General features: G+C 48.4%; 1 protein-coding gene across 1 annotated transcript in view; it reads right to left on the bottom strand.

Moving 5' to 3' along the window:
- Positions 1 to 22,071, bottom strand: part of dtd1 (D-aminoacyl-tRNA deacylase 1) — a 102,547-nt gene that overhangs the window by 69,241 nt on the left and 11,235 nt on the right. The window contains exons 2-4 of the mRNA XM_078405583.1: positions 20,880 to 20,970; positions 18,542 to 18,777; positions 10,306 to 10,403 (exon numbers count right to left, since the gene is read on the bottom strand). Coding sequence (XP_078261709.1) covers positions 10,306 to 10,403; positions 18,542 to 18,777; positions 20,880 to 20,970 — 425 coding nt within the window. The remainder of the gene's footprint in view (positions 1 to 10,305; positions 10,404 to 18,541; positions 18,778 to 20,879; positions 20,971 to 22,071) is intronic.

Raw genomic sequence — 22,071 nt, 5'->3', positions numbered from 1 at the left:
AGAGATGCTGCCTGACCCGCTGAGTTATTCCAGCATTTTGTGTCTACCTTAGCGCAAACAGGTGATCGACGGTGGACTCAGCGGGCCAAAGCACCTGTTTCCCTGCTGTATCTTTAAATAAATCAATCTAAACAGCAATGAGAAACTGAGAACAGCAAACAGCTGAGGCTTCACAAAGCACTGGTCAGGCAGCACTTGGAATATTGTGTGCAGTTCTGGGCTCCGTATCTGAGGAGGAGGTTTACAAGAATGATCCCAGGAATGATTGGGTTAACATATGATGAGCGTATGACGACACTGGGCCTGAACTCGAGTTTAGAAGGATGAGGGAGGGGGGGACCTAATTGAAACTTACCGAATAGTGAAAGGCTTGGATGGAGTGGATGTGGAGAGGATGTTTCCACCAGTGGGAGAGTCTAGGACCAGAGGGCACAGCCTCAGAATAAAAGGATGTACCTTTAGAAAGGAGATGAGGATGAATTTCTTTAGTCAGAGGGAGGTGAATCTGTGGAACTCATTGCCAGACGGCTGTGGAAGCTGTCAATAGATATTTTTAAGGCGGAGATTGATAGATCTTTAATTAGTAAGGGTGTCAGGGGTTACAGGGAGAAGACAGGAGAATAGGGTTGAGAAGGATAGATTGTTTAGTCATGATTGAATGTCAGCGTAGACTTGATGGGCCGAATGGTCTAAATTCTGCTCCTAGAACTAATGACCAATTTCTAACTGCATGAACAGAGAGAAATGGGATCCAGTCCTAATTCAGACCAAACTGAACTGGGTGAGGGGAGGGCGAGGCGGCAAAGTCCACTATAACAAGCACCAGGGTGAAGGGAGGAATGATCGTGAAAATGCTTCCCACATCTGGAGACTGCTTCCCACAGTTTTAGATTAGAGACACAGCGCGGAAACAGGCCCTTCGGCCCACAAAGTCCATGCTGACCATCGATCACTCGTTCACACTAGTTCTATGCTATCCCACTTTCTCATCCACTCCCTACACACTAAGGGCATTTACAGAGGGCCAATTAACCTACAAAACCACACGTCTTTGGGATGTGGGAGGAAACCGACGCAGTCACAGGACGAATGTGCAAACTCCACATGCACACGCGCGCACACACACGCACACGCATGCGCGCACACACGCACGCGCACACACACGGGCGCGCACACACACACACGGCGCGCACACACACACGTGCGCGCACACACACCACCCAAGGTCACGATCGAACCTGGATCTCATAGTAACATAGAAAATAAGTGCAGGAATAGGCCATTTGGCCCTTCGAGCCAGCACCGCCTTTCAATATGATCATGGCTGATCATCCAAAATCAGTACCCCGTTCCTGTTTTTCCCCCATATCTCTTGATTCCGTTAGCCCTAAGAGCTAAAACTAACTCTCTCTTGAAAACCTCCAGTGAATTGGCCTCCACTGCCTTCTGTGGCAGAGAATTCCACAGATTACAACTCTCTGGGTGAAGAAGATTTTCCTCACAATAGACAATAGACAATAAGTGCAGGAGGAGGCCATTCGGCCCTTCGAGCCAGCACCGCCATTCAATGTGATCATGGCTGATCATTCTCAATCAGTACCCCGTTCCTGCCTTCTCCCCATACCCCCTGACTCCGCTATCCTTAAGAGCTCTATCTACCTCTCTCTTGAATGCATTCAGTGAATTGGCCTCCACTGCCTTCTGAGGCAGCGAATTCCACAGATTCACAACTCTCTGACTGAAAAAGTTTTTCCTCATCTCAGTTCTAAATGGCCTATCCCTTATTCTTAAACTGTGGCCCCTGGTTCTGGACTCCCCCAACATTGGGAACATGTTTCCTGCCTCTAACGTGTCCAACCCCTTAATAATCTTATACGTTTCGATAAGATCTCCTCTCATCCTTCTAAATTCCAGTGTATACAAGCCTAGTCGCTCCAGTCTTTCAACATATGACAGTCCCGCCATTCTGGGAATTAACCTAGTAAACCTACGCTGCACGCCCTCACCTAAATGGCCTATTCCTTATTCTTAAACTGTGGCCCCTGGATCTCTGGCACTGTGAGGCAGCAACTCTACCAACTGCGTCACTCTGTCACAGCCTGGCAGCGCAGGCAGCTTGCCAGTGCAGGGCTTCGGATTTGGAAGCAAATCCAGCTTTAAGATCGGAGCGGTGATTAAAGCACTGTTACGCAATAAAACTCAGGCACAGTGGCATCAGACCTCAACTGGACACTCTGTTTAAGACTGAACAAATGCAAACATCTATTACCGAAGGATCGATGTAAAGGGAGCGCTAACTTTCAGCAGGCTTGACTGCCCGACGGACTGCAAACCCATCCACTAGCAATAAAGGAACATGCTTTTCCTTGAGTAGGAAAGGAACTGCAGATGTTGGTTGAAATCGAAGGTATCACAAAACGCAGGAGTAACTCAGCGGGTCAGGAAGCATCTCAGGAGAGACGAAATGGGTGACGTTTCGGGTCGAGACCCTTCTTCACTCTGAAGAAGGGTCTCGACCCCGAAACATCACCCATTCCTTCTCTCCTGAGATGCTGCCTGACCCGCTGAGTTACTCCTGCATTTTGTGATACCTATGCTTTTCCTTGATGTCTTTCAAACTCGTGCACTACAACGCTGAGAACTTTATTCTGCACTCGGTATCCTCCCCTTTCCTCCCCATCTGTTGTACTCGAGTTTGGTTTGAATGCATTTTCAAGCAACTGAGCCATCCTCTCACCAGCTAGAGTGCAGTCCTGACCTCCCTCCACCTGTGTAGGAAGGAACTGCAGAAGCTGGTTTAAACGCAAAGATAGACACCAAAAAGCTGAGGCAACTCAACGGGTCAGGCAGCACTTTCTCCAGAGATTCTGCCTGACCCGCTGAGTTACTCCAGCTTATTGTGTCTATCTCACATCTACCTCATTGGGGACCTTTGAACTATCTTTCATTGGACATTATCTTGCCCTAAATGTTATCGCCTTTATCCTGTACTGTGCACGGCTTGCTTGTAATCATGTACAGCCTTTATGTTGACTGGATAACAACAACAAAAAAAGCTTTTCACTGTACCTCAGTACACATGACGATAATAAACTGAACTATGGTATTGTCTGATCGGTTCAGATAGCAGGCAAAGTAAAGCTTTTCACTCTTTTTCGGTACGCGTGACAATACTAAACCTAAACCTATTCAGCTATTCCATACAATAGACAATAGACAATAGGCGCAGGAGGAGGCCATTCGGCCCTACGAGCCAGCACCCCCATTCAATGTGATCATGGCTGATCATTCTCAATCAGTACCCCGTTCCTGCCTTCTCCCCATACCCCCTGACTCCGCCATCCTTAAGAGCTCTATCTAGCTCTCTCTTGAATGCATTCAGAGAATTGGCCTCCACTGCCTTCTGAGGCAGAGAATTCCGCAGATTCACAACTCTCTCTGACTGAAAAAGCTTTTCCTCATCTCAGTTCTAAATGGCCTACCCCTTATTCTTAAACTGTGGCCCCTTGTTCTGGACTCCCCCAACATTGGGAACATGTTTCCTGCCTCTAACGTGTCCAACCCCTTAATAATCTTATACGTTTCGATAAGATCTCCTCTCATCCTTCTAAATTCCAGTGTATACAAGCCTAGTCGCTCCAGTCTTTCAACATATGATAGTCCCGCCATTCCGGGAGTACACAGCCAATGAAATAGGTTAATGGCGTGGCCCCTGCACGATTTACACACATCGAGGACCCGCAAAAACAAAACACAATCATCGCAGATAGAATGAGGTCTTTGAGAATTGTAATTACTCAGCACGTCGAGCGATCACGGTGGCGCAGCGGCAGAGTTGCTGCCTTACAGCGAATGTGCAGGACACCCGGGTTCGATCCCGACCACGGGCGCCGTCTGTACGGAGTTTGTACGTTCTCCCCGTGACCTGCGTGGGTTTTCTCCAAGATCTTCGGTTTCCTCCCACGCTCCAAAGACGTGCAGGTTAATTGGCTTGGTAAATGTAAAAATTGTCCCGTGGAGGTGGAGGATACTGTTAGCGTGCGGGGATCGCTGGTCGGTACGGACCCGGTGGGCTGAAGGGCATGCTTCCGCGCTGTGTCTCTAAACTGTCTCTAAACTCGACCTCAGAATTGAGCAAATTTGAGAGACTGCGGCAATCTAAGTGACAATCAGATGGTAACACAAGGAACTGCAGAGCAAGGCAGGCAGCATCAGTGGAGATGCTCCGGAAATGCTGCCTGACCCCTTGAGTTACTCCAGTTCTTTGTGTCTGTTAATCAGAAGGGGCTGTAATCAGACACTGGCTTGAAGAAACTCAGACTGGGAGTTGGGGGCCAGATCGTGGCCTTATAAATAAATGTAGAGCAGTGTGGTGGTATCATCTAGTGACTTTAGAGGTACAGTATGGAAACAGGCCTTTCGGTCCACCGAGTCTGCGCCGACCAGTGCTCACCCAGCCAGTACATCAACACTATCCTGCACGTATTAGTGACAATTTACAATTTACAGAAGCCAATTAACCTACAAACCTGCACGTCTTTGGAGTGTGGGTGGAAACCGGAGCAGCCGGAGAAAACACACGCAGTCACGGGAAGAAGGTACAAACTCCGTACAGACAGCACCCATGGTCAGGATCGAACCCGGGACTCTGGCGCTATAAGGCAGCAACTCTGCCACTGTGCCACTCCTCAGAGATCTGCCTATAAATAGAAAACCCTCACCTGTCTCCACCATGCTTTGTTCTGACTCTCCTTTGTTCTGACTCTCCTCTCTTCAACATTTCTTCCCCCTTCTCCCCCACCCCCACAATCAGTCTGATGAACGGTCCCAACCCGAATCATTGCCTATCCATGTTCTCCGGAGATGATGCCTGACCCGCTGAGTTATTCCAGTGCTTTGTGTAAGAAGGAACTGCAGATGTTGGTTTAAACCGAGGTAGACACAAAAAGCTGGAGTAACTCAGCGGGACAGGCAGCATCTCTTGAGGGACGGAGTGGGTGACATTTTGGGTCGAGACTCTTCTTCAGACCCTTCTACTCCAGTACTTAAAAGACTCTTTTTTAATGGTCTTTAATCATTGTCTTTACCAATGCAGCAATTAACTATCCATTCCGCATTCTCATTTAGTGCTGAGGACCAGTCTGAAGAAAGGTCTCGACCCAAAACGTCACCCATTCCTTCTCTCCTGAGATGCTGCCTGACCTGCTGAGTTACTCCAGCATTTTGTGATACCTTCGATTTGTTCCAGCATCTGCAGTTATTTTCCTACACTAATGGAGTTAGGTGCTTCCATGTTGTACTGCTGCCCTCTGCTGTCAACTGAGGGCATTGCACAACCATCCCCCAATTCACAACATCGAAACAAAGAACTGCAGACGGACACAAAGTGCTGGTGTAACTCAGCGGGGACGGGCAGCATCTCTGGAGAAAAAGGATGGGTGACGTTTCAGGTTTGAACCCTTCTTCAGTGGTGCTGGCTCGAAGGGCCAAATGGCCTACTCCTGCGTCGATTGTCTATTGTCAGACTGAAAGTAGAGTGGGAAAAGGCCAGGACAATCAGGGCCCGGCAACAGATGACCAGGGAAGGGTGGCCATTGCTGACTGGGGATGAGCTGCAGATGCTGCTTGATGCACAAAAGGAACACAAGGTCCTGGAAATACTCAGCAGGTCAGGCAGCATCCCTGGAGAGCCAACCTAGTACTAGGGTCGCCAACGGTCCTGTATTAGCCGGGACATCCCGCATTTTGGGCTAAATTGGTTTGTCCGGTACGGGACCACCCTTGTCCCGTATTATTAGGGTCGCCAACTTCCTCACTCCCAAATAAGGGTTAAAGGGTGACATCACCACGTGACCTCGCCCACGTGCTCCCGCTCCAACAATGGTGGCCGCCCGGGCCGGGAGGCGGGTTGCTATGCAACCACCGTTAGGCGGCGCCCGGGCCTCCGGACCTAGGTATACACAAAATGCTGGAGTACCTCAGCGGGTCAGGCAGCATCTCTGGAGAGAAGGAATGGGTGACATTTCAGGTCGAGACCCTTATTTTTCAGTCTGAAGAAGAGTCTCCACCTGAAATGTCACCCATTCCTTCTCTCCCGAGATGCTGCCTGACCCGCTGAGTTACTCCCGCATTTTGTGTCGACCTTCGAATCAAACCAACATCTGCAGTTTTTTTTTCCTCAGGACCTAGACTGTCCGGATCTAAAATGTCGGAAACCTAGAGTGTTGGGACCTAGACTGTCGAGGCTTACGGCATCCCACACTGAAAAGACGAACAGCTTAGTAGGTTATTTAGCTTCTGTAAATTGTAAATTGTGTAGGTTAGTGTTAGTGTACGGGGTGATAGCTGATCGGCGCGGACTCGGTGGGCTGAAGCGCCTGTTTCCGCTTGCATCTATAAAGTCTAAAGTCTTTAGGACGTGGGAGGAAACCGGAGCACCTGGAGGAAACCAATGCAGTCACAGGGAGAACGTGCAAACTCCGGCCAGACAGTAGCCAAGCTCAGGATCGTGTCTCTGGGGCTGTGAGGCAGGGGCTGTACCAACTGCATCTCTGTGGCGTAACTCTTGAGCGCTTACTAGTATATAGTTCATTCTGAATGCTGTACCTCTTCAGCTCAGGACAGTTGCACGCTGAACTAAAACAGGCAAACTCACAAAAGCTAAAATGAGTTAACTCTAGCGCTGCACCACCGCGCGCGCCGCCCAACACGTGCATAGCAAGCAGATGCACAAAGTGCTGGAGGAACCCAGATGGTCAGGCGGCATCTATGGAGGGAATGCACAGACTAGGTTTCAGGTCAGCACCTTGCTTGCAGTCTGAAGAAGGGTTCCGACCCAAAATATGGCGTGTCCATTCCCCCTATAGTTCCCTCTGGGGTGGCACCGCAGTAGAGTTGCTGCCTTACAGAACCAGAGACCCCGGTTCGATCCCGACTATGGGTGCTGTCTGTACGGAGTTTGTATGTTCTTCCCGTGACCTGTGTGGGATTTCACTGAGGGTTTCCTCCCTCACTCCAAAGACGTACAGGTTTGTAAGTTAATTGGCTTGGTATAAATGTAAATTGTCCCTGTGTGGATCACTGGTCGCCGCGGGCTCGGTGGGCCGAAGGGCCTGTTTCCGCGCTGTATCTCTAAACTAAACTAAAGTTGCTGCCTGACCTGCTGCGTTCCTCCAGCACCTTGTGTGCTCAGTTGAAGATTCCAGCAACTGCAGTCTCTTATGTTATCGCAAGCAGAGAACAAGATTAACAATAACAACAAAGATAAATGCAAAACGCAGAAAGATATAATGTACAGTCACCGGGCCAATTCACGATTGCAGAGTTGAGCTTGATCAGCAACTGTGTGCACCCTGTCTGCAGAGATTTCAAAGGGTCAATGGTTCTTTATTATCACATGTGATTTATGTAGGAAAATAACTGCAGATGCTGGTACAAATCGAAGGTATCACCAAAATGCTGGAGTAACTCAGCGGGTCAGACAACATCTCTGGAACCCATTCCTTCTCTCCAGAGATGCTGCCTGACCCGCTGAGTTACTCCAGCATTCTGTGATACCTTCGAGGTACAGTGATTTGGCATTCTGCTCCGTCATTGACTGGTCTGAGGACAGCTTTCTAACTTAGCTTAGATACCCTGCCGCCATTTCCTCAGGAGGCCGTCAACGCCTCTACTTCCTGAGAAGATTGAGGAGATTCGGAATGCCAGTGAATGCTCTGTTGATCTTCGACAGGTGTACAGTAGAGAGCACATTGATAGGTTGCATCACAGCCTGGTTGCATCACAGAGGATTGCAAAAGGTGGCGAGCACTGCCCGGTCCATCACGGCTGCCGACCTCCCCACCATCGAAGGGATCTACGAGAGTCGCAGTCCCAAAAAGGCAGCCAGCATCATCAGAGACCCACAACACCCTGGCCACACTCTCGTTTCACTCCTGCCTTCGGGAAGGAGGTATAGGAAGGAGCCTGAAAACTAACGTCCAGGTTCAGAAGCAGCTTGTTCCCCACAGCCATCAGGCTATTAAACACTACAACCTCCAAATAGGGTCACAACTACATAGACTTGAGGACCTTGTTTTGACTTTGAACTACTATTGTCTATTTATTGGTCTGTATTTTTTATATATACTGAATATTTTAGCTAAAGAAGGGTCTCGATCCAAAACGTCGCCCATTCCTTCTCTCCAGAGACGTTGTCTGACCCGCTGAGTTACACCAGCTTTTTGTGTCTTTTTCTGAATGTTTTAACGTTGTTTTGTTATGGATTTTACAGAGTAATATGATTATATGTCTGAGATAGACACAAAATGCCGGAATAACTTAGCGGGACAGGCAGCATCTCTGGAGAGAAGGAATGGGTGGCGTTTCGGGTCGAGACCCTTCTTCAGACTGAGAGTCAGGAGAGAGGGAGGCTAGAGATATGGAAGGGCAAGGTGTGAAAAGCAGACGAAGTTCTAGGAAATGTAGAATGGTTCATTGTTGACTGAGGGGAAGGTGACAACGAGGCAATCAAACAGTAACATTAATCAGGGCAGTGAATCTAGTCAGGAGACCTGCACATAGACTCATAGAGTGTAACGGTGTGGAAAATGGGCCCTTCGGCCCAACCTGCCCACACCGACCAACATGTCCAAGCTACATTAGTCCCACCTGCCAGCATTTGGTCCATAACCCTCCAAACCTGTCCTATCCATGTACCTGTCTAGCTGTTTCTTAAACGTTGGGATAGTCCCAGCCTCAACTACCTCCTCTGGCAGCTTGTTCCGTTCACCCACCACCCTTTGTGTGAAAAGGTGACCCCTCAGAATCCTCTTCAATCTTTTCCCCTTCATCTTAAACCTGTGTGCTCTGGTCCTCGATTCACCTCCTCTGGGCAAGAGACTCTGTACATCCACACGATCTATTCCTCTCATGATCTTATACACCTCAATAAGATCACCCCTTATCTTCCTGCGCTCCAAGAAATAGAGTCCCAGCCTGCTCAACCTCTCCCTGTAGCTCACACCCTCTAGACATGGTTACATGTCTATTGTGATGCTGCAAGTAATTGTTTCGTTGTGGGACATAGGACAATAAAACGTCCTTGACTCTCAGCTCCATGACAAGGTCTCACACATAATGATCAACTTCCAGTCACCGACCTACAGTACAACACTCCCCTGGAACAGGGCCCGGAGTGGGAGTGAGCAGCAGAGAGCTGGTGTGATGAATGAGAAACCGCCACACTAATGGCTCGGAGAGTCTGCAGCACACTCATATTGCCGAGCTGCTGAAACAGTGCGGCTAAACGCAAAGTGGAGGAACAACATCTCATATTTCGCCTGGGCAGCTTACAGCCCATGGTATGATTATTGATTTCTCTAACTTCAAGTAACCCCGGCATTCCTTCTCTCTCTCTCCATCCCCCCCCCCCACACACAAGTCTCACCAGCTTCTTGTTTCCACCCAACAAACTGTTTCCTTTATCATTGTTACTTTTTTTGTATATCCTCCATTCATTGTTCTACATCTCTCTACATCATCGTCTATATCTCTCGTTTCCCTTTCCCGTGACTTTCAGTCTGAAGAAACGTCACCCATTCCTTCTCTGGAGAGATGCCGCCTGTCCCGCTGAGTTACTCCAGTTTTTTGTGCCCATCTTCGGTTTAAACCACCGTCTGCAGTTCCTTCCTCCACTGCTGTAACACCTTTGTTCATTTCCACCGCGCTCAGTCCATTTTCTTTGCCAAACATGAAGACAAACTAAATACACAGAACTTCCCGCAATTGTAACCATTGATAGCTCCTCACCTGCCGAGCATATTTCTATTTCCAAGATAGACTCAAAACGCTGGAGTAACTCAGCGGGACAAACGGCATGTCTGGACAGAAGGAATGGGTGGCGTTTCGGCTCGAGACCCGTCTTCACTTCCTTCCAACATATTTCTATTTCTGTGGCGTGGAGGGCAAGTGCTTCAGAACAGGTCTTTGTGGAGCCGGGGATGATGGGACTGTTTGAATGACGTGCGGCAGTTGTTCCAAGGAGGTACTTGTACACTTATTACCAAGCATTCAATCATCATGAACGGATGAATGAATGAATAAGTTTTATTGGCCAAGTATGTGCACATACAAGGAATGTGCCTTGGTGCTCCGCTCACAAATGACAACACAAACATACAGTTAACAATTAAGAACATAGCATAACCACATCAAAAGCATAACCATTTCATGGGCTACACTGTTGGTGCCAAGGGGACTTCATTGCTTACCAGAGTTAACGTCGGTCTGTTAACCACGTTGAGATAGAGAGTCCATGCTTCTTACCTGCCGTGGGTCGGAAAGACCTGTAGGTGACTCCAGCTCGATGGTGACAGGGCCGTCATTCTGTATGTGCACTTGCATGAAGGCTCCAAACTTTCCCTCTAGAATAAAGCAGATCAATGGCAAATGAAGGCCCGGATAGAGTGGACGCGGAGAGGGTTGTTCCACTAGTGGGAGAGTCACACGGCGGCACGGTGGAGCAGCAGTAGAGTTGCTGCCTCACAGCGACAGAGGCCCGGGTTCGATCCTGACTAGGGGTGCTGTCTGCACGGAGTTTGTACGTTCCCCATGTGACCACGTGGGTTTTCTCCAGGGACTCTGGTTTCCACCCACACTCCAGAGACGTACGGCTTTGTCGGTAATTTGGCTTCGGTAAAAATTGTAAATTGTCCCTGGTGTGTAGCAGAGTGCTGGTATGGGATGCAGAGTATGGGATGGTCGCTTGTCGGTGTCGTTGAATGGCCTGTTTCCGCACTGTACCTCTAAACTTTGGAAAGCAGACGAGGAGGAAGTCAGAGGGCGGTGAATCTGTGGAATTCATTACCACAGACGGCTGTGGAAGCCAAGTCAATGGGTATTTTTACGGCAGATTCTCGATTAGTACGGCTGTCAGGGGTTATGGGGAGAAGGCAGGAGAATGGGGTTGGGAGGGAGAGATAGATTGGCCATGATTGAATGGTGGAGTAGGCCTGATGGGCCGAATTCTGCTCCCAGAACCTATCTCACAAGAAGCTCAACACTACCCAGGACAAACCAGCCCCATCAACCACCACAAACAATCATCCCCTCTTCCACTGGAGTGTCTGCTGTCTATAAAATGCGATCATTCCAGTCGGCAGCAGCAGCACTTCCCAAACTCCACAATCTCTGGCACCCGGAAGCAGGGCCGTTTTTACAGCATTATGGGCCCCCGGGCAAAGCAGTGTACTGGGGCCCCTACCGTTACTCTCCCCCACCCCCCTTTCCCTACCAGCCCCCCCTGTCGTGCCGGCGAAAAGCACTTACCGAAAAGCACTTAGCGATGGACTTAGGGTGCTACATTGTTGCGAAAAGCACTTACAGATCGCTGTGAGAAGCACTTAGGGACCGAAAATGTTGCGAAAAAAGCACTTATTGAACCTACATTTTTAAAGTAGTATTTATTTATTGCAAGTCACTTAACATACACAGATCAGCATGGGGTCCCTATGCTCGTGGGGCCCCGGGCAAGTGCCCATCAGGCCCATGCGTCAAGACGGCCCTGCCCGGAAGGTAAAGGGCAGCAGGTACGGGTCTGAAGAAGGGTCTCGACCCAAAACGTCGCCTCTTCCTTTTCTCCAGAGACGTTGTCTGACCCGCTGAGTCGCTCCTGCTTTTTGTGTCTATCTCCGGTTTAAACCAGCGTCTCCAGTTCCTTCCTACACCATGGCCCGCCGGTTCCCCCTCCATTATTTTAATCTGGAAAACTACCAGCGTCCCTCGATCATCGCTGGGCCTGAATCCTGAAACTGCCTCCCCAACGCCATTCACGGGATACATTCACCAGAAGGACCAAGGAGGTTACAGGTGATGACAAATAACCACCGCCTTTCCAAGGGCTGCTGGGGCTGGACAATAATTGTCCAGTTCCCGAGAAACGGATCAATAAAAGATGTTGTGTAGGGTGGAACTGTAGTTGCTGGTTTACCCCAAAGGCAGACACCGAAAGCTGGAGTAGCTCGGTGAGTCAGGCAATAAAAAAGGTATTTTTTATGGGCGGCACGGTAGCGCAGCAGTAGAGTTGCTGCTTTACAGCGAATGCAGCGCCGTCGACTCAGGTTCGATCCTGACTACGGGTGCTGCACTGTAAGGAGTTTGTACGTTCTCCCCGTGACCTGCGTGGGTTTTCTCCGAGATCTTCGGTTTCCTCCCACACTCCAAAGACGTACAGGTATGTAGGTTAATTGGCTGGGTAAATGTAAAAATTGTCCCTAGTGCGTGTAGGATACTGTTAATGTGCGGGGATCGCTGGGCGGCACCGACTTGGAGGGCCGAAAAGGCCTGTTTCCGGCTGTATATATATGATATGATATGATAAGGACGTTGCCATGACTTGAGGGCCTGAGCTACAGGGAGAGGTTGGGAAGGCAGGGACTTTATTTATTGGAGTGCAGGAGGATTCTTCTTCTTCTTTCGTGTCCATCCTCCGTGTTTCAAATGTTACATCGCTGTCGTCGTCCGTCGTGAAAAGGGCCAAGCTTCCGGCGACATCACTTGTGGGAGCCATCACTTGTAGAGTAGACGGTGGTGGGAGCAGAATTAGCTCAGGACACTTCCAGTTTCCAGCCCCGCGACATGGACGCTTCTGCTCTGGGGCCTGTGCAGGAGGATGAGGAGCGGTCCTACCGAGGTGCACAAGTCCATGAGGGTAACAGATAGGGTGGACACACAAAATCCTTTACCCGGAGAAGGGGAATCAAGAGCCAGAGGAAATAGGTTTAAGATAAGACGGAAAGATTTTGTCGGAAACCGAGGGGCAACTCTTTAGTTGTTGTTGAGTTGAGTTTGGTTTAGTTTAGAGATACAGCACAGAAACAGGCCCTTCGGCCCCACTGAGTCCGCACCGACCAGCGATCCCCGCATATTACACACTATACTACACACACACACACACACTAGGGACAATTTACATTTATACAAAGCCAATTAACCTACAATCCTGTGCGTCTTTGGAGTGTGGGAGGAAACTGAAGATCTCGGAGAAAACCCACGCGGTCACGGGGAGAACGTACAAACTGTACGGACAGCACCTGTGGCCGGGATCGAACCCGGGTCTTTGGCGCTGAAAGTGCTATAAGTCAGCAATTCTACCGCCGCGCCATCGTGCTATGGCTCTACGCAACTGTGCTATGACCCTGTTTTCCAGATCAACCTGTTTACTTACCTGGACCACAGTTACTGGTGCAGACTTTTGCTTATTTACTCTGTCTCTTCCTATTCAATTTGGTTATCCTTATCCTTAAACACTCCTTGTCCTTAACATCCTTATCCTGTATGTTTCTTGTTTTTTTAAAACTTTAACCATTCCAGATTTCTCTATGCCAATAGACAATAGACAATAGGTGCAGGAGGAGGCCATTCGGCCCTTCGAGCCAGCACCGCCATTCAATGTGATCATGGCTGATCATTCACAATCAGTACCCCGTTCCTGCCCCTTTACTAGGTTAATTCCCGGAATGGCGGGACTGTCATATGTTGAAAGACTGGAGCGACTAGGCTTGTATACACTGGAATTTAGAACGATGAGAGGGGATCTTATCCAAACGTATAAGATTATTAAGGGGTTGGACACGTTAGAGGCAGGAAACTGGTTCCCAATATTGGGGGAGTCCAGAACCAGGGACCACAGTTTAAGAATAAGGGGTAGGCCATTTAGAATGGAGATGAGGAAAAACCTTTTCAGTCAGAGAGTTGTGAATCTGTGGAATTCTCTGCCTCAGAAGGCAGTGGAGGCCAATTCTCTGAATGCATCCAAGAGAAAGCTAGTTAGAGCTCTTAAGGATAGCGGAGTCAGGGGGTATGGGGAGAAGGCAGGAACCGGGTACTGATTGAGAATGATCAGCCATGATCACATTGAATGGCGGTGCTGGCTTGTAGGGTCGAATGGCCTCCTCCTGCACCTATTGTCTCTCCCTGTACCCCCTGACTCCGCTATCCTTAACAGCTCTATCTAGCTCTCTCTTGAAAGCATCCAGAGATTTGGCCTCCACTGCCTTCTGAGGCAGAGAATTCCACAGATTTACAACTCTCTGACTGAAAAAGGTTGGAGGTATATGTAATGAGCTGCCACAGGAGGTAGTTGAGGCAGGCAACGTTTAAAAGACATTTGTACAGAACACTTGGCCAGGAAATGTTTAGAGGGATATGGGCCAAACGCAGGCAGGTGGGACGAGTGTAGATGGGGCATCTTGGTTGGCATGGGCAAGTTGGGCCGAAGGGCCTGTTTCCATGCTGTATGACTCGGGATTCCACGATGCACCACAGTCTCTCTCTTCTCACACCTAGAATGCTGCTCTTGCCCCCTTGCGTTCCTCTTTTAGCTCTCTTTCGTTTCCTGTGGGTTGAGATTTGACCCTCTTTACTCTCTGCCTTGCTGCCTGACACTGGTTCACAGGCCGAGACACGCCGCCTGGCTCTGTGGCCTTGAAGTTCACAGCAGACCTGGGAATGATCAGAAGGAAATAATCCTTAGAGGGAAAAGGCACTACTTACTCTACCAAGGGATGAGGCTGAAAGGGAATCATTAAACATTATCATCTATAATTCATCTTCTTTAAACAATTGCACACAGCATTTGTTTTTAATGGTAAGAGCACCATTTCCAGGGCGAGATGGTTGGGTAATTCAACAATCCATCAAATCTGTTGGCCTACCGTGACTGGGATTGCACATGTATCAGGCGGGATCCTGGCTGGTTGATTGATTGGTTTGGAAGTACAGCATGGAAGCAGGCCCTTCGGCCCCCCTGGTCCATGCTGACCATCGATCACCCGTTCACACTAGTTCCGTGTCATCCCAATTTCCGATCCACTCCCTACACACACTAGGACCAAATTTACAGAGGGCCAATACACACCCACACGTCTACGAGGTGTGGAGTTTGCACGTTCTTCCCGTGACCGCGTGGGTTTTCTCCGGGTGCTCCGGTCTCCTCCCACACTCCAAAGACGTGCAGGTTTGTCCCGCGTTTATCCCATCACACAGAGCAGAACTCCCCACCATCGCCTCCGTTCTACATTTCTAGCTGCCATGGAAAAGCAGCCAGCATAGGGCTGCACGGTGGCGCAGCGGTAGAGTTGTTGCCTTACAGCGAATGCAGCGCCGGGGACCCAGGTTCGATCCCGACTACGGGTGCTTGTCTGCACGGAGTTTGTACGTTCTCCCCGTGACCTGCGTGGGTTTTCACCGAGACCTTCGGTTTCCTCCCACACTCCAAAGACGTACAGGTTCGTAGGTTAGTTGGCTTGGCGTATGGGTAAATTGTCCCTGGTGTTTGTAGGGTAGTGTTAATAGAAACATAGAAAATAGGTGCAGGAGTAGGCCATTCGGCCCTTCGAGCCTGCACCGCCATTCAATATGATCATGGCTGATCATCCAGCTCAGTAACCTGGACCTGCCTTCTCTCCATACCCCCTGATCCCTTTAGCCACAAGGGCCACATCTAACTCCCTCTTAAATATAGCCAATGAACTGGCCTCAACTACCTTCTGTGGCAGAGAATTCCACGGACTCACCATGTGCGGGGATGGCTGGTCGGCGCGGACACGATGGGCCGAAGGGCCTGTTTCTGTGCTGTATCTCTAAACTTAAACTAAATCTAAAACACTGACTTGTCCCACCCGGGGTCATTGGTCATTCCTTCCACCCCCTGCTCCAACCATGCAGAAGATACAGAAAGAGCACTGTTCATTGGAATACATTTGACCACAGTGGTGGCAACCAGTATTGAAGAGACTAACTAGTTCAGTCTTCCGATCAGAATTCAACAATCCAGACGTTTCTGTTAATCGACGAACTCAACGAAACGCCAGTGAAGGGAGGTGCCCACTTGATAACCCCATTATATACTTGCATCTGCACGATCAGTTTATATGTGCTTGTTAACATGCAGGTGGCTTAGTACAGGTGCTCCCCGGCTTACGATGGCTCCACTTGCGATAGTTCACCTTTGCGATGGTGCAAACGGCAGCGACCCGTAGCGAGCCGCCGCTCGCTTCCGGCCACGTGATCACGCGTTTTCAATGCATTTCAGCTTACAATATTTTCGGTTTCCGATGGGTTTCTCGGAACGGAATCCCATCGTAAGCTGAGGAGCACCTGCATTGCAGATGGAGTTAGTTATTGTTCTGCAGCATAAGTGTGTATACGTTTAGATGTTTTGGCTTTGGGCTTGGTTTTATTGGTTAAGCACTTATCCTACTTGTTGTTACACAAGTACTCTGTGCTTTAATAGTAATTGAGAGAACTCTGGTGGAATGAACATATTTAGATCGCAGACACAAAGAGCTGCAGATGCTGGTTTACAAAATGCTGCCAGACCCACTGAGTTACTCCAGCACTTGAATTACTTGGAGATAGAAGTATTCTTTACATGATAATGAGATAAAGCCCAGTGACTCTCTTTACAGAGTCACATTGCCACCTTGATCGTTAAGGAGATTATCATTATGTACAAATCATGAGAGGAATAGTCCGGCTAGATGCACAGAGTCTCTTGCCCACAGTAGGGGAATCGAGAACCAGAGGATATAGGTTTAAGGTGGGGGAGAGGGGAATTTAATAGGAACCTGAGGGGGAACCTTTTCAACGTTTAGAACGATCTGCCGGAGGAGGTGGTTGAGGCAGGAACTATTGCAATGTTTAAGAAACGTTTAGACAGGTACATGGACAGGACAGGTAGGACTGGTGTAGATGGAACATGTTGGCCGGTGTGGGCAAGTTGGGCCAAAGGGTCTGTTTCCACGCTGTAAGACTCTACGACTCCATCTATGACTCCATTACATTATAACAGAAGACCTAAAATGAAGCCAAAAGATCTTTTCTGTTTCTTTTATCAAAGATAAATACTTAATTTTATGTATAATTATATATAAATAAAATATAAAGTTATCTTTGATAAAAGAAACAGAAAAGATCTTTTGGCTTTATTTCAGGTCTTCTGTTATAATGTAATAATTATTCATATATATGTATATCTTTGTGTTCTCCAGTCAGGTTAATGAAGCTACAAGAAACATATTTTCACTACGGACAGATTGCAGTCTGTGCGCCTCTACACTGACAGAAATAGGGCAAACTAAGAAATGATTGATGCAAGGATATGCAATAAGTTCTTGCCTATACTGCTGACTTGAAAGGCGCTGAGTTGCAAACCTATTATTGATTATTCATGAAGGCAGATTCAAGAGAAGATTCCGCTGGGGTGAGATTTATTTTACACCATGCTCCATTTGAAAGGACAACTCCCAGGAGCACCCCCCTTCTTGACCACAGGTTAAGAGGCCGAGAGCGAGGGGAGATCGCAGACAAGCACATGCGGCCAGGAAAATGCTGCCCGCAAAAGATGACGCAACGATCTCCCAGAGGATCAAGTAACATCACAGACCATCAGCAACAAATTCCGGTTCTTTGCAACCTTTGCCCTGAAACCATAGGGGAGACTTTCAACTTTGTGGATTCTTTGTGTGGGAAGGAACTGCAGATGCTGGTTAAAATCGAAGTTAGATACAAAATGCTGGAGTAGCCCAGCGGGGCAGGCAGCATCTCTGGAGAGAAGGGATGGGTGACGTTTCGGGTCGAGACTGAAGAAGGGTCTCGACCCGAGACGTCACCCATTCCTTCTCTCCAGAGATGCTGCCTGCCCCGCTGAATTACTCCAGCATTTTGTGTCTACCTTCGTGGATTCTTTTATCCACGGGAGTTGTTGATGTTTGAACTCAAATTGGAAGGTTTTTTTTGCTTTATAGTAGATCATTTTAGCCTCAAGTAGGGTTTCAGTCGCAAGGGAAATGGTGCAGTATTCCCATTGGTGTAGTATTCCCATACAAAATAGAAGGTGGTTTGATGACTTCACTCCCAGATTGCACATCCCAAAAAGCCGTCTCAAATCAGTTCAGTTTAGTTTTAGTTTAGAGATACAGCACGGAAATAGGCCCTTCGGCCCACCGAGTCCGTGCCGACCAGCGATCACCCCGCACACTAACACTGTCCTGCACACACTAGGGACAATTTACAATTTTTACCAAAGCCAATTAACCTACAAACCTGTACGTCCTCGGAGTGTGGGAGGAAACCAGAGCACCTGGAGAAAACCCAGGCTGTCACAGAGAGGATGTACAAACTCCGTGCAGTCAGCACCCGCAGGCAGGATTGAAGCTACTAAGAAGTCTCTGGCGCTATGAGGCAGCAACTCTACCGCTGCGCCACAGTACCGCCCACAAACCACACTCCCACTTCTACCCACACCCTATCTTTAGTCAGAGGGTGGTGAATCTGTGGAGTTGATTGCCACAGAAAGCTGTGGAGGCCAAGTCGATGGATATTTTTACAGTGGAGATTGTTAAGTTCTTGATGAGTACGGATGTCAGGGGTTATGCGGAAGAATGGGGTTGAGAAGGAGAGATAGATCAACCATGATTGAATGGCATAGACTTGATGGGCCGAATGGCCTAATTCTCCTCCTCTTCCATATGACATGTGACCTTGTGACATGAGCCAGTACCTTTAACGAGCTCAGGCCTGTAGGATTTCCTGACGTGCTGCAGGAAGTTGGTGTAGAAGGTCTCGGACTGCTCAGCCCCCATGGCCAGGTGGAAGTCGGGCTTGTTGCCCTTCAGCACGCACTGCAGTGTGAACTGGCTGACAAAGAGGATCTCGTACTGCTTGTCCATCACACTCTTGCACCAGTGCTTGCCGTTCTCGTCCTCAAACAACCGCAAGTTCAGGATCTTGCGAACCCTGCCGACACAAACACAAAACCCACGACTTAGCAAAAACGCTTCGATGGATGAGAGGGGATCTTTTAAAAACATATAACAGTCCTAAGGGATTGGAAAGGCCAGATGCAGGAAACATGTCCCCCAATGTTTGGGGAGTCCAGAACCAGGGGTCACAGTTTAATAATAAGGGGTAGGCCATATGGGACTGAGATGAGGAAAAACTTTTTCACCCAGAGAATTGTGAATCTGTGGAATTCTCTGCCACAGAAGGCAGTCGAGGCCAATTCACTGGATGTTTTCAAGAGAGTTAGATTTAGCTCCTAGGGCTAACGGAATCAAGGGATATGGGGGGCAAAAAGCAGGAACGGGGTACTGCCTTTGAATGATCGGCCATGATCATATTGAATGTGGGTACTGGCTCGAAGGGCCGAATGGCCTACTCCTTGATATGTTCTACTCAGTATCATTCTCAAAAGCACGCATTGAGTGGGAGACCAAAACAACACGACACAAGATCGCCATTTTTGTTTTGTGCCATTTTAACTCTCTGTGTATTTTAGCAAATGTGCAGGCACAGCTTTACCGTATTGTTGCATGTATACATCACATAGCAGCTTTACCATATTGTTGCATGTATACATCACACTCCTATACCTATTTTCTATGCTTCAATGTCTTTTTCCCTGTTCTAGGTGATGTCTCGACTTTGCATTTTGTCTGCAATTATGTGTGAAAGAAGCTGCAGACACTTGAACTCCCCCTTCCATTCCCACACTGACCTTTCTGTCCTGAGCCTCCTCCACTGTCAGAGTGAGGCCGCACGCAGATTGGAGGAACAGCACCTCATATTTCGCTTGGGCAGCTTACAACCCACCGGTATTAAGATTGATTTCTCTAACGTTAAGCAACCCCTGCATCCCCTCTCTCTCCGTCTCTCCCCCCACTACAGTCGTCCGACTAGTTTCACTGTCGTCCTGCTTAGTTTCGCTGTTTCATTCATTAGTTTCACTCGTGATCACCTTCTCCACCTTTCTTTAATCATCATTGCTGGCTTTGATTTGTCCATTTGTATTCATTCATTTGTTTGTTGTACCTCTTCACACCTCTAGTTTCCCTCTCCCCCGACTCTCAGTCTGAAGAAGGGTCTCGACCCAAAATGTCACCTCTTCCTCCCCTCCAAAGATGCTGCCTGACCCGCTGAGTTACTCCAGTGTTTGGTGTCGGTCTGCAGAGTTACACTGAACATGTACCATGGGTCTCGAAGTGGGAAAGACCTTTGGCACATTGGCCTTCACCAGTTGGAGTATTGAGTGTAAGAAAATAACTGCAGATGCTGGTACAATTCGATTTATTCACAAAATGCTGGAGTAACTCAGTAGGTCAGGCAGCATCTCGGGAGAGAAGGAATGGGTGACGTTTCGGGTCGAGGCCCTTCTTCAGACTGAGAGTCAGGGGAGAGGGAAACTAGAGGTGTGAAGAAGTGTCTCGACCCGAAACGTCACCCATTCCTTCTCTCCCGAGATGCTGCCTGACCTGCTGAGTTACTCCAGCATTTTGTGAATAAATCGAGGAGTATTAAGTGTAGTGGCTGGGAGGTCATGTTGCACTTATAACAGATGTTGGTGAGGCCACATTTAGAGTATTGTGTTCAGTTCTGGGCACCGTGTTGTAGGCAAGATGTTGCCAAGCTGGGAAGGGTACAGAGAAGATTTACAAGGATGTTTACAAGGCCGTGATCTCTGTTGGTCGGGCAAAACCTTTTTCAGACACATGTCAAAAACACATCTTGTTTTGCTGAAGATCAGGGGTGTCAGATCCTCGCCGAGATCCGATGGTAATGAACACACTTCAAGGACACTGAACGCAGAACGTGCGGTTTTTATTCCTCCTCCATTCCTTTACATCCCGGCAGCATAGAAACATAGCAAATAGGTGCAGGAGGAGGCCATTTGGCCCTTTCGAGCCATTCAATATGATCATGGCTGATCATCCAAAATCAGTACCCTGCTCCTGCTTTCTCCCCACATCCTCTCACCTTTCTGACTCATCGTAACACGCGATACGTTTAACTGCAACGTCAGCTACCATGACACGGGGCGCTTGGATTTGAAAGGCACTCACATGTATTCCATGTCCTTCTGGGTGTCCTCCACAGAAATGCCCAACAGCACACACAGCCCTCGGCCAATTGAGCTCATTTCCTCTTCGCCCACTGAAAAACAAAAAAGAATCAAGGGTGTTTTATTGCCACCTGTCCCAGACAGAACAACGAAGAAGGGTCTCGACCCAAAATGCCACCCATTCATTCCCTCCCTCCAGAGATGCTGCCCGTCCTGCTGAGTCACTCCAGCACTTTGTGTCTATCTTCGGTTTAAACCAGCATCTGCAGTTCCTTCCTACTTAGAAAAATGAAATCTTTACTTGCAGCAGCACAACAGAATATGTAAACATAGTACACTGTAAGCAATATAATAAACGAGAAAGAAAGTTCAATGTGTGTATATATGGCACATACTCATGTGTGTGTGTGTGTATAGGTTCACTAGGTTGATTCCCGGAATGGCGGGACTGTCGTATGTTGAAAGGCTGGAGCAATTAGGCTTGTATACACTGGAATTTAGAAGGATGAGGGGGGATCTTATTGAAACATATAAGATAATTAGGGGATTGGACACATTAGAGGCAGGAAACATGTTCCCAATGTTGGGGGAGTCCAGAACAAGGGGCCACAGTTTAAGAATAAGGGGTAGGCCATTTAGAACGGAGATGCGGAAGAACTTTTTCAGTCAGAGAGTGGTGAAGGTGTGGAATTCTCTGCCTCAGAAGGCAGTGGAGGCCAGTTCATTGGATGCTTTCAAGAGAGAGCTGGATAGAGCTCTTAAGGATAGCGGAGTGAGGGGGTATGGGGAGAAGGCAGGAACGGGGTACTGATTGAGAGTGATCAGCCATGATCGCATTGAATGGCGGTGCTGGCTCGAAGGGCTGAATGGCCTACTCCTGCACCTATTGTCTATTGTCTATTGTCTACATATACACGCACACACACACACATATGTGCACATAAGAAACAAACAAACAATAATAGTGTAATAATAACAATAACAGTCCATGTAGTTCCAAGCTTATTTGACGGATTAAGAGGCCCCCATTCAGCAACCGGAATGAATGGCTGCAGTTTGACAAAGACGTGACCAACATTATTCAAGCCACAGCCAAAGGAGATGCAGATCACCGACTCCAAACAATGACTGCCATCATTGTCAGTTTTGCCCCTGAATGATTTGGCCATGGTGGGAAAGGTAACACCAAAGCC

This window comes from Rhinoraja longicauda, chromosome 9 (genome assembly GCF_053455715.1).
Source record: "Rhinoraja longicauda isolate Sanriku21f chromosome 9, sRhiLon1.1, whole genome shotgun sequence".
Taxonomy (NCBI): domain Eukaryota; kingdom Metazoa; phylum Chordata; class Chondrichthyes; order Rajiformes; family Arhynchobatidae; genus Rhinoraja; species Rhinoraja longicauda.
Note: the sequence above shows the minus strand (reverse complement) of the source record. Positions and strands in the feature narration are given on the sequence as shown.